General features: G+C 43.4%; 1 protein-coding gene across 1 annotated transcript in view; it reads right to left on the bottom strand.

The window, feature by feature from the left end:
• CACNG8 (calcium voltage-gated channel auxiliary subunit gamma 8) overlaps positions 1 to 16,475 on the bottom strand; it is a 52,167-nt gene that overhangs the window by 26,310 nt on the left and 9,382 nt on the right. The window contains exon 2 of the mRNA XM_070954371.1: positions 12,826 to 12,909. Coding sequence (XP_070810472.1) covers positions 12,826 to 12,909 — 84 coding nt within the window. The remainder of the gene's footprint in view (positions 1 to 12,825; positions 12,910 to 16,475) is intronic.

Here is a 16,475-nt window from a genome sequence, read left to right as displayed (position 1 = left end):
TTCTAGGCCAAATTATTTAATCGTATTTTAATGGTTTTTTAACATTTGTATTACATGTATTTTATCTTTTGGCTGTTCACCGCCCTGAGTCCTTCGGGAGTAGGGTGGTATATAAATTCAATAAACTAAACTAAACTAAACTAAACCTCACTTACTACATTTGGAAAAACACACCCAGAATCCACTTTCTGCCACACATTTAACTATAACTTCTATACATTTAGAACATTACACACACCTTCAAATATTCTTCCCTACCTAGCTTGCATATGACTGTTAGAGCCAGGAGAGGTCATGGATTGAGTAAAATGTGGTGAAACTCATTTAACAACACTCTTGTTTAGCAACAAAAATTTTGTGCTCAATTGTGGTCATAGGTCAAAGACTATCTCTGCCTTCCTCTGCATGGCAGCCTTGTCCTAGTAAACTCCTTTTCCTTTCTGGCAATTTTCCTCTCTGTTGGAGGCACCAAAACAATCTAGACAATATAAGGTTTCCTGCTAGAGCAGGGGGTTGGACTAGATGGCCTCCAAGGTCCCTTCCAGCCCTAGATTGCTATCCTGTTTCAAAGCATCTTCTGAAGCCACGTCTAGTGCCAGGGTTTGTGGTCCTTCCTTCCTTCCTTCCTTCCTCTTCTTTCTTTCTCTTTCTTTCTTTCTTTCTTTCTTTCTTTCTTTCTTTCTTTCTTTCTTTCTTTCTTTCTTTCTTTCTTTCTTTCTTTCTCTCTCTCCCTTCCTTCCTTCCCTTCGTTCCTTCCTTCCTTCCTCTTTCTTTCTTTCTTTCTTTTTCTTTCTCTCTCTTTTCTCTCTCTCTCTCTCTTCCTCCCTCCTTTTCTTTCCTCCTTAAATGCCAGCAAAACCCACCACTTTGCTCCTAAAGTGGTCTAGGGCAGAGGTCTCCAACCTTGGCAACTTTTAGACTTGTGGACTTCAACTCCCAGAATTCCCCAACCAGCAAAGCTCCCAGAGTTCCTCAGTCAGCAAAGCAAAGCTAGCTGAGGAACTCTGGGAGTTGAAGTCCACAAATCTTAAAGTTGCCAAGGTTGGAGACCCCTGCCCTAGGAAAACAATCCACGTTGCTAAAACAAACAACCCACATTGCATCTGTTTTAGGGGAGGAGGTTCAATTCATTGCCCAGTTGAAGACTGAAATGAAATGCTCCAAGCTGACAGCATTGCTTCTAATAACATTCGGCTCCAGATCAGATCGGGCTTTTTTTTTTTTTTTTTTTTGCATGAAGGAGGAACACAGAGCGAATGAAAACAAAAAGCCTCCAGCCTCCGATGCGAAGCAAATTAAAGCCTCTTTCTCTCCTTCTCTCCCCCCCCCACTTCCCTTTTACCTTTGTTTAATGCTCTGAAAGTTTTTCTCTCCCAGGCAAGAAGCAGCAGGGGATAGAAGCAGCAGCCACTGACTTGGAGACCACATGGAGCCCTTCACGTGTTCTCCAGCAAGCTGCTTTCTCTCCCCTGCTCTCTTCCTGGGAGAGAGAGATAGTTTTTTGCAGTGCTGTGTTTTGGGGACCCATTCAGAAAGCCTGGCACAGAGAAATAGCCAGGTTGAAGGCCGGTACTTTCAGTGCCCACGAGGAACCGCTCCTTGGCCCCACCCATGGGTTTTCAAGCTCGGGCTGCTTGGAATGAAAAGCTATTGCATAAAACACATGGCTAGGGCTGAGGAGGGGTTCCTCATGGGCGCTGACTTGCCTTCCCTTCTACCACCAGCCGTGGGAGGAAGAAGGTAAGATCGCAAGCCCGGCGGGGATGGGGGATGGGGGGGGCATAGCAAGCTAGGCCACAGGCAGCATGGCCTGGAATGGAGCCGGGCTGGGCCGTGGCAGTTTAGCCAGGCACGCTAGCCCAGTGGAGACAGTGGGAGGGGCCGTGGCAAGCGACAGGGACGGCGGCGGGGGGGGGGGCAGGGGGCTAGCACAACTTGCATGCTTACCTGAGGAGGCAATTTAGTTGAGGTACAGGGCAGGAACCGCATGGGAAGGCAGTTTAGGCAGGCAAGCTGCAGAGCAGACTGTGCGCATGCGCAAGTGCCACACAGTCTGCTCTGCCGCCCGGGTGGGGCAAGTGGGCAGGGTGAGCAAGCGGTGACCGGGGAACCAGTTCGGGGGCGTGGCCAGCCAGCCATCTTTACCGGTTCCGCAACCGATGGCAGATTATCGCTACTGGATCGCCCGAACCGGTGCGAACCGGTAGGAACCCACCACTGGTGGTAATCTTGGGTAATGTTTTGATAGGATGGAAATCAATTAGGCAAAAGCATCTTAGTTTATCAACTATGGAAGCTGAATTTTCATGTTTATCCTTGATATGCACTCAATTAGTATATTATAAACAATTGTTAATTGATATAGGATTAAATGTAAATGATCCATTTATAGTGTATGAAGATAATCAATCTGCAATCAATATGGCTACTAATTTAGCTGTAAGAACACGGTCTAAGCATACTGATTTGCGATATTTAAACGTTGTGTAAAAATAAATTGATTCCGTTAGAGTACTGCATGACTGAACATAATATTGCAGATCATTTCACAAAGGCTCAGGGTGCAGTTAAGCACAAAGCGTGTTGTGATAACTATGGTTTAAGAATGTAAGGTATTATATATCGTCCTACCCAAAGGGGAGAATGTTAGGAAATGATTATTACTAACTTGTTGGGTTGGCAATATATAAACCATCAATATAGCTTTAAGACTGCTGCATTGCTTTATTGCATCATACTGTGTCCTGATTGGTTAGCTCTGTAGCCAATGTCCTTAAGAGGGAGCTAGAAACCTGGTTTGTTTCCCTTTACTCTCTCTTTGATTCTCTTTGCTGTTCATGCTCTCTGATATCTCTGTATGCTACTGTTTGCAAATACAGAAGAACTGATTATTGTCTATGACTACAACGACTGGTAAGAAGACTTTGTTATTGGATTATCCCTGGACTATTGTTTTACTATCTACTGCTTTATCTGTGTATGACCTGGACTGTTTATTGGACTGTGCCTTATTACTATTTCCTGAAAGTAAACACAACTCAGTGTATCTGTGTGTTGGCTGTGTTTATTCGTAACTACTCTCAATCGCTTTCATGTGCATACTCTTGCTACTCAAGAGTTGCTCTGCGAATTCCTCAACACAGTGTTAAAGCAGGAGACAATCAAGAACAAAGAACATGCACAGCCCAAAGACAAAAACTGAACTGGATAACATACCATAGTGGCTGAGTGCCTACCCTACACAACCTGGGGAATCAGCCATTTTGAGCATCTTCAGGGTTGGAAGTTGGAACTACAGTATATGGATCTCTTGGGGGATAATGTTAGAGCACCACAAGAAGGCACCTAATTGGATGGGATTATATTCCCTTTGGGGTCAGTATTTTTTACTGTCTGAAGCAGGTTTCTCAGCAGTGCCCTTATTAAGAGAAAGTGGTCTGCCATCCATTACAGGTAGTCCTTGACTTACAACCATTCATCTAGTGACCATTTGAAGATACAACAACATTGAAGTGACTTAACAATTTGTCCTCAAACTTAACGACTGTTGCAGCATCCCCATGGTCACATAATCAAAATTTGGATGATTGACAACTAGCATGGAGCTTTCCAGGGTCCTGTGATCACCATTTGTTTTCTTCCCAGTTGGCTTCTGACAAACAAAGTCAATGGGTGAAACCAGATTCACTTAGTGACCGTGTGATTCAGTTAAGAACTGCAGTGATTCGCTTAACAACCATGGCAGAAAAGGTCATAAAATTGAGCACAACCCACTTAAAGCTGCCTTGCTTAGCAATGGAAATTCTGGTCCCAATTGTGGTTGTAAGCCGAGGAATATCTGTAGTTAAATGAAAACCTGATTAATGTTGTGCTCTTTAAACTGTAAACTGTATTTTAAATGCAGCCTCATAACAACAATGTATATAAACAAGGTTCACTAACAAGTAGGATGGTATTGATTATATTACATGAATAATGTATTCCTGACCCTACATAAATAGTGACTAAAAGTGAAGTCTCTGCTAAGAGAAGCTCAACTTCTGGTGATTTGTTTGATACAGCCACATAGTTTTCTTGGCAATTTTTCACAAAAGATATGATACAGGCACTTTTTGGAAAGGTTTTCAACTTCCTTGTCTAGCCTATAGCTCTACAATTCCCCAATGAAGACACACTGAAGTATTAGCTAGCTTTGATCTTGCTTAGCTTCTGAGTCAAAATAATGTCAATGTTATTTACTCTTATGTATTTACCCAAACCTGCCTAGACATTGAAATTAGGATCAGAAATCAGGCCCTAAGATCCATCATTAGTAAAGCAAATTGAGCAAATTTATTTCCCCCCCCCAAAAAAAAATCAGAATTTTTTTCTACTCAATCTATGATTCAACAATCACAGATGTTTCTTTTCCGAGGAGGCTCTAACAAGCTCCTTTCCTCATTTTGGGGGGAAAAAAACCTAAAACAGAAAGAAAACTTCCCAGTTGTGATACAACTATACCTAAGCAGGCCTCTGATATACCAAACCATATCTTTTTAAAAACTGATGCTTGTTTTGACCGTATTCTGCAGATGTATGCTGCGGTTTTGGATATGGAAATGTATTTTTAGAATTTGTAAAAATTTCCTTTTATATGGCTTCTTTACAGACATGATGGAAAAGGATAACTTTTGTCCTGGATCTGGCAATCAACAAGGTCTTGCTTTTTTTGCATCTGGAATTTAGCTCTTAGGTCAGTAGCCTAAATAATTATTCTTTTGCAGTTGACTATATAAGCATATTATCTCTCGCTGACCTCACCATAGGTTAACTTCCTCTGCAAATATTGATGTCCCTTGCTTTTTGACCAGGAGGTAAAACTTTAATATTGTAAGACTGCAGGAAAGGGAGGGAAACCAAGAAGGGAGCAATATGGATCTTCCCCTTTTCCTTTGGCATACAGAAAGCAATTAAACAGCCATTGTCACAATTTGGCTGGAGGCTTACTCTGAAACATAATTCACATAATGAAGACGCCAGCCCTACTTTCAGTATTTGGGGTGGGGATGGTGGAGGGTGGCTGGTGGTAACAGAAGGAGGCCCATGAGAAGCCATACTAGAGTACTCAGAAGTTTGAAAAAGCTGCATCTATGTTGCTGTGGCTTCTTTATCCTTTGCCAGGCATCTTTAGCCTCAAAAGCGGAGTCTTCTCTGAAATACAACAGCCTCCAAAGATATTTCCACTCCAACACCACTAAAACAAAAATCACATCCCTTTTATAGGAAAGGAAACTGTAGGGACATAATAATAGTAGAATAGGTAGAATTACTGGGACATAATAATAACTTGCCATTTTGCTTCTGTAAGAATTTCTTTGCTAAGAATTGGAATTGCCTCTACCATTTGCTTCTACCAGTGATCTAACTTCTGTTATCTTGTTTTTCTGTCCTGTTATCTTGATTTTCTGTCCAACTCCGTGCCTGGTGGATATCTAAAGAAGCGGGGTTGCGAAACACCCAGCCCCTCTGTTGCTAAGCACTCAACCCCCCTGTTCCTTGCTGCACTGCCAAAGGAAGGCATGGGCCAGGGGGCCAGAATGGGTACTAAGGAAGGAATAAAAGGACGCCATGCCTTCCCCAAGGTGTGGCTATTCCTTACATGCGTTGTATCTGTATGTTCTGGATATAGTTTCACCCAGTATTTTGTTTTGGCCATAAATAAAATCTGCTTCCTTTTGTAAGCCTCGTCTCGAGTCTCACTCTCTTTGTCATCTCAGTGGCTCAGGGAAACTTCTGGGACTTTACATTTTCTGGTGCCCAACAATGTGGGGCTTGGAGGCATCGTTTATTCAAGGTGGCTACATTCAGTACCTCACGAGCTGAGCTGCTTGCAGGCTCAGTGGCCTTCACTATGGCAGCGGAAGAAACCAGCTGGGACCAGAGGCGAAGTCAAGATCGCTCCTGGAAAAATTTATCCAGTGACTTTGACCTGGTCATTTGCTGGCAGGCTCTGATTCTGCCTACCCTGAATGCCTAACCAAAGAGGCTTGCACTGGGGGGTTATGGAACTAAGAGCCTTGGTGGTGCAGCGGACTAAAGTGCTGTTAAGTAGCACTTAGCTGCCAGCTGCCTGCAATTACTGCAAGTTCAAATCTCACCAGGCTCAAGGTTGACTCAGCCTTCCATTCTTTTGAGGTAGGTAAAATGAGGACCTGGATTGTGGGGGCAATAAACTGACTTTGTATAAAAAGAACACTGCTTGGGGGGGCTGAAAGCCCTACTAAGCAGGTATATACAAAAGTATGAAGGCTATTGCTTAACGCATTGTAAGCCACCCTGAGTCTCCGGAGAAGGGCGGCATATAAATTGAACCAATAAATAAATAAACTGAGCTCTTCTGGGTGAGTAGAAATTTTTTTTGGGGGGGGGGAAAGTGTTGCCTTGTGTGTGTGAGTGACTGAGATGTGGGAAATACCTACTACAGGTTTGCCTACACTTTGAAAGGGGTGTGACTGTTGGAATAAGAATTTTTAGATTCAGGGGAGGGCTTGGTCAAACTTCAAGCCAACGGGGAGGTCCGAGGAATCCCTTAAGGAAGAAGGGAGGGTTTGGTCAGACTTCGAGCCTACGGAAAGGTCCGAGAAATCCCCCTTACTGAGAAATCCTCTTAGAAAGCTTGAGACTCGGGGGGGTTCTAACCAACTCCGAACTGACAAAAAGGTCCGAGAAATCCCTTAGAGAAAAAAGGGAGGGTTTGGCCAGGCTTCGAGCCTACGAAAAGTCCAAGAAATCCCCTCAGAAAGAAAAAAAATGGGCAACCATACTGGTAGCCTGTTTAGAACTAATAACCTAGTAAAAAAAATAGGGCCGCGTTCCCCATTCGGCTGCATGTTAGCTCACTGGAACACACTAAAAACATGATGGGAAAAAGAAAAAAAAGTATAAATAAAAAAAATGTGGCAATAAAAGTTGCTTTAAAAAATGTCTTTTAAAAAGAAAAATGAATGAAAATCTGAAGGGACAAAACCTCCACAGGTCTGGAAATGTTGTTTAATGTTATGTGTGTGTATGTGTATGTGTATGTGTATGTGTATGTGTATGTGTATGTGTATGTGTATGTGTATGTGTATGTGTATGTGTATGTTTGTGGAAATGGGTATTGCCTGATGGCAGGCAAAAGTTTCTGGATGCTGTGGATTGTGACAAATATGTGAAAAATGTATAGCATATAAAACAGTTAGTAAACAAGTTCTACACATAAAGAAAAGGGAGGGCAACTTTAGCATGAGACCATTTCAATGCATTCAAGTTGATTTTATTAAACTACCTCAAGTGGGGAGACTTAAATATTTATAGTGGGTCACTTGACTGGATGGGTTGAGGCTTATCCAGCCATGAGAGCCACTGCAGTAGTAGTCACCAAAGTTATATTGGAATAGATTATACCTAGATATGGAGTAGTAGAAGCTCTAGACGACAACCAAGGGACTCATTTTACTGCAAAAGTGCTTCAATCAATCATGGAGGCAGTGGGAATTCAGTGGGAATGTCATGTTCTATGGAATGCAAAATCATCTATGCTGTGAACCAAATCTTTACCCTTGGCCTTGCTCAGGCTTCGAACCTGCCCAAAAAGGTTTACCAGTATTTTACCTTCTGAAATGATGTTTGGATTACCACACTTGGACAGAATGGGGGAGATTCCACAATATGACGATATGTTTGTAAAGAACTGTATACTTGGCCTGTTGTCTTCTTTAACTTACCTCAGAAACAAAGGACTAGCTCAAACCCTACCTCTTGAATTTGCTGTCCATAAGTTCCAGCCTGGTGATTGGGTCCTGATAAAAAGATGACGTGAGGAGAAACTTGGCCCAGCCTGGGACAGGTCCTACCAAGCCCTGCTGACCACTGAAACAGCAGTCCAAATGAAAGACAAAGGGTGGACCACTACACCTGTGTAAAAGGACCAGTGAAAAAACTAAAAGAGTGGCAAGTGATTCCTGGAGAAGACCCGCTGAGAATAAACTTTCCCAAAAAACTGATGTGGTCATTGTGGTATGAATGGGTTTTGTTTGTGATTTTTCTCATTGCAGGAGTAGCAACGTTTTGGTCTTTCCGGCCTGAGTGGTGGCCTATGTTATTCCATCTGAAGATCCCAAAAGAAGCTGTGCAACTTCGCATTCTACAGATTGTGTTGGTTCTGTGATTGTAACTGTATCACTGAATGTTGTTGTTATTCTTGTTGTAATTGTGAACTGATACATGCCTGTGGGGAATAGTGGGACACTGTGATTGTGGAAATGTGCAAGGGATTGCTCCCCATAGAAACTCTATTCCTATATATCCTATACCAGAGGATTGGGACATTGAATCAGATCAACCTGACTTGAACACAGTAGTCCTAGGACAGCGGTTCTCAACCTGGGGGTCCCGACCCCTTTGGGGGTCGAACGGCCATTTCACAGGGGTCGCCAAAGCCCTCTCTCGCCCCCCCCCACGCCTTCACTCACCCTCACCCTCTGCCTCTGTTGGATCGCCCGGTCGCCGTTCGCTTACCCCGCCCACTCCCAATCTATTGCTGCCTCCGGAGTCCCAGCTGATGGCTAGAGGGAAAAAAAACTTTAAATTCTTGCTGCGGGGCTTCAAAGAGCTAGCTGCAAAGAGGTAAATTCCTGGAGCAAGTTTTTTTTCCCCTAGCTATGCTGAAAAGAGAAAGCGAAAGCAGAGTCTTAGCTGCAGCGTGACAAAATGAGGCAGAGAGATTTCTTTTTCTTTTTCCTCACCAAAAAAGGTAGGTACAAAACTGCAAACAATGGGAAATTTAGGGCAAGAGGAGGTTCAAGATTTTAAAACACAAAAGAAAAAAAGCTCTATTTAACTAGGGAATTGTAATAATTGAGATACTATTAATTGTATATTGTGTTGAAAGCAGAAACGGTTAAGTTGTGGTTTGGAGGAATATATGGGGGAAATTATTTGGTTTATTATTATTGGTAAATATAATTAATTGATTTGTAAGAAATTGGATTGCATGGAAATAATTGGAATATTCATGTTCATATTGATTAATATACAAAAAAAGATAGTTATATAACTAATTGATTTATATTAAAATGTTGAATTTGTATTAAACAACTGTATTACATAATTAACCAATGTGAGGATGGATATGAAAATAGATGACAATGCGAAGGGGTATAATATAGAATAGAAGGGAAAAATTGAATTTGATTAAGATTAGAGATGAGGATGAAGGGTAATATTGGTTTTTCTAAAAAATAGATGAGGAATAAATATGGTAAAAAGGAAATATAGAAATTGTAAATTTAATTGAAATGACTAAATACTGTGTTGGAAGAAATATCCTTCTGGGTTCTGCTCCAAGTGGGGAAAAAGACACTGGAAACATGGAGACTGTTTGGAAAGATGTTTTAATGGTGGACAGGATCAAATGGCTTGATGGGGCCCATTGTGTTAGTTTCTGTTGCTATTGTGTTGCAAATGTCCTTTGACAAAGGATTGACTTTCTGCCTCTGGCCCATTAACAAAGGGTGGGGGGGCAGGAAGGTGGGAGCTGCTTTGTCTGTAAAATATGCTTCTCCATTTCTCATCCAGGGAAATATAATATTCTGCCTTTTTAATATTTCCCAAAATATTTCATTCTTCTAGGAAAGGGGTGGGTGCTAACCTCCTACAACTGTTTAAATTTGTGGACCGGCCAAATACTCTGTTCAAAGAAAATACGTTGTATGTTTGTATGTGTGTTTCTAATTATTGCTATTTATTCCTATTTGTTCTCTTTTATTCTTTAAAGTTTAACAATTCATTCTTTATCTTAATATCTTTTTATTTGTTTGGGGTTGGCTTTCTTCCCTTTCATCTTTTTTATTGTACAGCAATCTTTCTCCTCAAACCTACCACCTCTCTCTTTTCTTTCCTTCTTACTTTCTCTTCCCCCCCTTCTTCTTCTCCCTACTTCCTCTTCCTTTCTCCTTCCCCTCCTCTCTTTCTCCCTCTCTTACCCTCACTCCTACTCTAATTTCCCTTCCCTTCCTTCATCCCTCTCTATTGCTGTATCCTTTTATGCATATGGACTACTCAGAGGGCTGAAAAAGTTATTTTTGACTGGTCCTCGCACTTTTGACCAGTCCTCGAACTTACGACTGTCCTCACAATTTATGTTTTTGCCCTATCTTGTCACCATGTTGAAGAGAAGCAGTTCTGAAATGAGTGACATGGTTGTTAAGAATGCTGCACAGGCATAAATGTGAGGATGGTCATAAGTGTGAGGACCAGTCAAAAGTGCAAGGACCTGTCAGAAATGACTTTTTTCAGCCCTCTGAGTAGTCCCTATACACATAGCCATGGCCACCTGGTCACATGCCCAGCTAGCCATGCCCACCCAGTCACATGACCTCCAAGCCACGCCCACAAAATAAGCCACGCCCACAGAACCGGTAGTAAAAAAATTTCAGAACCCACCCCTGGTTGGGGGTCACCACAACATGAGGAACTGTATTAAAGGGTCGCGGCATTAGGAAGGTTGAGAACCACTGTCCTAGGAGATAGTGATATCATAATCCCTGACAATATAAAATGTATTGATTTAATGTAATGGTTCAATATTTGGAAATAATTTTCTTATGCATAGGACTAACAGGAGGAGAATATAATGCAATGATAAGTGTGAAATATATTACAAGCAAGGGTGTTTTCTTTGCTTACTGTCACCTTTCAGCCTGGAATTAACCTGACACAACCTAGTAACCCATTTGAAAATATAACTAGACTGAGTGGGTTATGGACGGATGTAGTAACTCTTAATTGGCATGCTCCAGATGGCTTATATTGGATATGTGGAAAGTTTGCCTATGTGCAATTGCCTAGCTGATGGTATGAAGCATGTGTATTAGGAACTGTGAAACCTAGTTTTTTTTTCTACTGCCCATACAACAAGGTGAAAGACTGGGTGTACCTGTTTATGAGAAAGTAGGCCACGGATCTAAGAGAATGTTGAGAATGGAAGGATGATGTGTGGCCTCCAGAAAGAATAATTCAGGTATACGGACCAGCCACCTGGGCAGAAGATGGTATGTATGGTTATTGAACTCCCATTTATATGCTGAATAAGCGTATAAGGTTACAGCCAATGCTTGTAATAATAACTAATGCAACTGCTAGTGTTCTAAATTTCATAGCTAAACAGCATACTCTATTTAAAACAGCAATATCCCAGAATAGACTTGCTTTACACTATTTGTTAGTGAAAGTAGGTGTGTGTGGAAAATTTAGTCTCACAAATTTTGTTTGCAAAATTGATGACCTGGGAAAAGCTATACAGGGGAAAACTGCCAAAGTGGGGAAGGTCGCACATGTCCCAGTGCAGCCTTGGACCAGGGCAGTTGACTTCACCTGGTTTGGCAGTCCCTTCTCTTATTGGAAAAGGATTGGATTTCTAGTGTTGTTAACCTTTGGAGGTCTCCTTCTCCTCCTCTGTTTCATCCCTTTAATGCAATGCATAGTGTCTTCTACCCCTCCCGATAAACTGGCAAATATCATGGTCCTCCAGACCGTCCCCATTAAATATACACCCCTAGTCCACCATTGACAGGATGCATCCTGTCCTAAAAGAAAAGGGAGGAATGTAGGGACATAATAACAGTAGAATAGGTAGAATTACTGGGACATAATAATAACTTGCTGTTTTGCTTCTGTAAGAATTTCTTTGCTAAGAATTGGAATTGCCTCTGCCATTTGCTTCTACCAGTGATCTAACTTCTGTTATCTGTTATCTTGATTTTCTGTCCACCTCCATGCTTGGTGGATATCTCAAGAAGCGGGGTTGCGAAGCACCCAGCTCCTCTGTTGCTAAGCACTCAACCCCCCTGTTCCTTGCTGCATTGCCAAAGGAAGGCATGGGCCAGGGGGCCAGAATTGGGTACTAAGGAAGGAATAAAAGGATGCCATACCTTCCCCAAGATGTGGCTATTCCTTACATGCATTATATCTGTATGTTCTGGATATAGTTTCACCAGCAGTGAAATGTACTTACCTTCACTACAGGTTCGGGAGTGTGAGCATGCACGCATGTGAGCGTAGCAAGCATGCGCCTCTTCTGTGCATGCGCAGAGGGTCAAAAACGGGACGTAATGACATCCCAGTGGGTGGGTGGAGCCTCCTGCCGCTGGCGCTACTGGTTCGCACAAGCTGGATAGATCCAGCTGGATTTCACCGCTGAGTTTCACCCAGTATTTTGTTTTGGCCATAAATAAAATCTTCTTTTTGCAAGCTTCATCTCGAGTCTCACTCTCTTTGGCATCTCAGTGGCTTGGGGAAACTTCTGGGACCTTACAAAACCAATACATCTGTAACTACTGTGTGTGTCCCATCCTGTGGGAAACCTGAGGGCTCTGTAGCCCTATGGTGGTAAAAGTAAGGAGTCCCTGAGGATTTTACTCTGCTAGTTGTTGCCAACTATAAGGGGCAATGCTCATCTCCATTTCAAGGCCATTGAGCCAATGCTTTCCAAAGATATTTCCACAGACATGTGACCAGCATGACATCACAGAGCTCTGTTACCTTCCCACAGAACTGGTACCTGTTTATCTACTCACATTTGCATGCTTTCGATCTGCTAGATTGGCAGGAGCGTGGTGTTAGGGTCTCAAACCAGGGCTGCTGGCTTTCCAGCTGAGAAGTCCAACATCTTAACCGCTGAGCCACCACACCACCCCTTCCCTATGGTGGAATGCCATAGAATTCCGTACATTCCAAAGAACAACAGTGACGGGGCATTGCCAAGGCCAAGATACAAGTATGAATAAGGCACCTATTTATACATACGTAGGAGGTATTCCGCACTGTCGTGATCATAGTCTGTGTCCTCTGGAAAATGGTTGATTTTCACACACACACCTCGCTTCAACCCTGCAAACAGGAAGAGACAAATTACCAGCTGTCTGGAGATTAGCGCACAGTGTTAGTTGGCATCATGCTGGAATTAAGCCCATGCTGGATTGCCAATGATACTACTTTCCTTCTCAGTCTTACAAGAGTCTTACAAGAGCATTTCCCAGCATGATGGGAACAATATGTCCCTATTTGAGGGCATTGAGTTACAGAAGATCATTTGAAACATTTTAGGTTAGTTTACCAAGCTGATGTTGGATCTAGATCTCATGCCAGGCCTCCACTATTAAATGCTATCCCACCCAATTCTCTTTTGCAATGTCTAGCTGTGACACTGGGAACAATTGTTTAGCACAATTCTTTTTGATGAGCTTTTCAGTAAGCTATATCAATGTTTCTCAACCTCATCAATTTTAAGATGCGTGGATTTAAATTCCCAGTGTTAGGTTCAGCTTGTAGCTTACTCCTAACTTGTTGGTCAGGCAATATATCTGTTTCTTTAAGAAACAACTGAGCCACGTAATCAGGGTTTGCTGAACCCTGTAATTAGGCTACAGTGCATAAATAAGCAGCGCAGAGAAGCGTTCTTTGTTCCTGATTGTTCCTGTTCCTGTTGCTTCCTGCGTCTTTCTGCTGATTGGTGTTAGACTGGATTGTTATATGGTACTGTATACCGAGAGTTACTAAAGTCTGTTTGCTTTGGTAAGGGAAGATACTTACTGGACTGATATTACTATTTATGACCTTGGACTGTTTTACTTACACCGAGACTGCTTATTATCTTGTATATAAAGTATTTTTCTCACACGAGCTGCACGTTTATCTCCTTCCCTGTGTGTTTCTGCTCTGCTCGTTGCACAAGCAACAAATACTTATTACACACACCCTAACACCCAGAATCCCCTAGCCAACTGGCTAGGGAATTGTGGGACTTGAAGTCCACACATCTTAAAATTGATGAGGTTGAGAAACACATGCTATATCGTCAGTGAATGCTAGAATAAGATTTATATAGCAAGTACACATGTGCTACCAATTTTGCATCCATAATCTTTAAGTGTTGCTGAGCCCACTTACAAGGAAGACTTAAGGGTTCTGGATGATTAACTCTGGTGGCTTTAAGGTGGGGTTAGGAAAATGCTTGGAGGATTGGAGCTGGTAACAGATACTTAGCTGAATCTCAGAGAGGCAATGGGGTAAGGTTTCTATAGGTTAGATGGCTATGACAGCAGTGTCATTGAGCAAAACCTCTATGCCCCAAATGCCTTCCTGCTGTTTTCAAAAGAAAGGATACAGCTGCAGTTCCTTTAGTGTTTTGAAAAGAAAAAGAAAAAATCACTACAACCCCATAACCCTCCTCAACTGAAGCCCAACCAGCATGTTAAATTCAAAGCTGCAACTAGCATACATACTGTACTGTATCTAATTTGCTTCTTTTAAAGGCCTTGCTTGTTAATAGCTTATGTACTCTTTTTTAGCTAAAAGCCAACAAGATTTCTTCTACAACAAATGTAAAACCAAAGTTGTAATACCCTAATTAAACCATATACTAGTAAAGGAACTGTACAACACTGAAAATAAGTTAAGCCAAATTAAATAAATAAATAAATAAATAAATAAATAATTTTATTTCTATACCGCCCTTCTCCCGAAGGACTCAGGGCGGTGTACAGCCTATTAAAAACACAAAGACAAACATCAGTTAAAAATAATTAAAATTATTACTGTCAGCGTCCCAGCACTGACATATATAAGGAGAGGAGAAGCTTGAACTTTTGCCTACTTAATTCCTTTGAAGATTCTGTCTCCTCAGAGATGGGAGGGGGAGACATTCCTGTGATCTGACGGAGAAGGGGATGAGGAAAGTGGCTTGGAAGTTAGCCAATGAGACGCAGAGAATTGGGGATCAGAAAGGGAGGGATTGGGGGGCAAAGGTCAGTACTGATCGTGAAAGAGCCAGGGACAGATCACTATGCTCAATAAAGAGAAAATTTCCTCAAAGATCGGCAGTTTGGAAATTCATTTATTTTGAGATAGCATCGAAACCTGACAGATGGTCAGTACTCACAACTTTCCAAGCCAAACTGGCAAACCTCCAACCCTCCAGCTCCCTGCCAGATGTTTGGACGGAGTGGCGCCAGGGTTCCGAAGCCATGGCAGAAAGCCAACTCTCTACTGAAAGCTTACTTCAAGTGGCTGCGAACCAGCCCCCCCTTCCCTACTCCAGCCAGCTTGGATGTAACGGGGCCTCAACTCCCACCCCCCTTTCCCAGCAAAGCTGCAACCCCCCCTTCCTCCACCACTGCCGCAGAATTACCAAGGTCAGACGATCGTGCTCCAAGCCAAGAGAAGAAAAAATGATGAACCTTGGTGGACTTTGCCAAAATCTGCAGAAGTTGAGTTCCCCTTTCTGGACGCAAAAGGTAAGGGGAAGCCTCTGAGTGAATTGGGAAGGGCGGACTGGTTATGGGTCTGGCAACAAGCCAGACAGCAAAAAGCTTCAAAGCTGCCACTCGAGAGCCCCATGGAGAAATTGAAGCAAGATTTTGACCATGCCATCTGACTGGAGGAGGGACCATCCTGCAGGCCCAAAGAGAGGGGGAGGCCAGCCGAGCCTGTTGAACTGAGTCACCATAGATGGGAGCGCAGCCCTCCCCCCTCCCATACCAGAAGGAAAGAAGGTCCCAGCATACATCCATGGGTTCCTCCTCTGCCCAGCAAGCACACCAGCCTAAGCAGGACATCGCCCCCCCACCCCCAAATGAGAGATGAGGAAGAAGTCCAACGGCACCCTAGACAGGCTCACAGAGCCCTGCAATGGGAGGAGGGGCCACTGAGGGCGGAGCCACCCCGGTTCAGAGGGAAGTTCGATGGGGATCCAGACCAGGTAGCGCAGTTCCTCGACGCAGCTGAGATCTATATCGAGCGCTATGGACACCTCTATCCATTCCCCAGAGCCCTAGTCAGTGCCATTTCAGAAGGGCTGGAGGGAGAAGCAAGGAGTTGGTCAGCAGCCCTCTACAAGAATAGGGCCCCCCCAACTGCAAGACGCAGAAGGTTTCTTGCAACTACTATGGGCTAGGTTCGAGGAGGCAGGGGAGGACCCCTATGTGGAAGATGAACTCAGAAACCTAATGCAGAAAGGGAAGCCCATCAAGGAGCACATTCGTGAATTCAGAAGAGTCGTTGGCACCTTACCTCCCCTACCAGAGCGACTACTGGTGTATTTCTTCAGAACAAGCCTAGATAAGCGAATCGCCCAAGTGACCGCTTATCGGGACATCCCGAACCGACTCTCCGAATGGTTCCAGGTGGCGATGCAAATTGAGAGGGGCTGCACACCAACAACATGCTAAAGCAACCAGAGGTCAAAGAGAGATACCAATCGGACCTGAGACCACATACCAGACGAGGAACCACGGCACTACGGCCTACCCAAAGGCCTTTCGTTCCGTGGAGCCCAATGAGGTGCTACAGATGTGGGGGAATGGGCCATCTGGCAGCAGCATGTGGAACCCCAGGGCCGAGGCCAAACCCACCGCCAAAGGCACGACCGGAACGGGGCCCCAAGCGCGCCACCGATG

This window comes from Pituophis catenifer, unplaced genomic scaffold (genome assembly GCF_029215685.1).
Source record: "Pituophis catenifer annectens isolate HBS135680 unplaced genomic scaffold, rPitCat1.0.hap2 SCAF_15, whole genome shotgun sequence".
NCBI classification, from domain to species: domain Eukaryota; kingdom Metazoa; phylum Chordata; class Lepidosauria; order Squamata; family Colubridae; genus Pituophis; species Pituophis catenifer.
The sequence above is the reverse complement of the archived record's forward strand: the minus strand, read 5'-3'. Positions and strand labels throughout refer to the sequence as shown.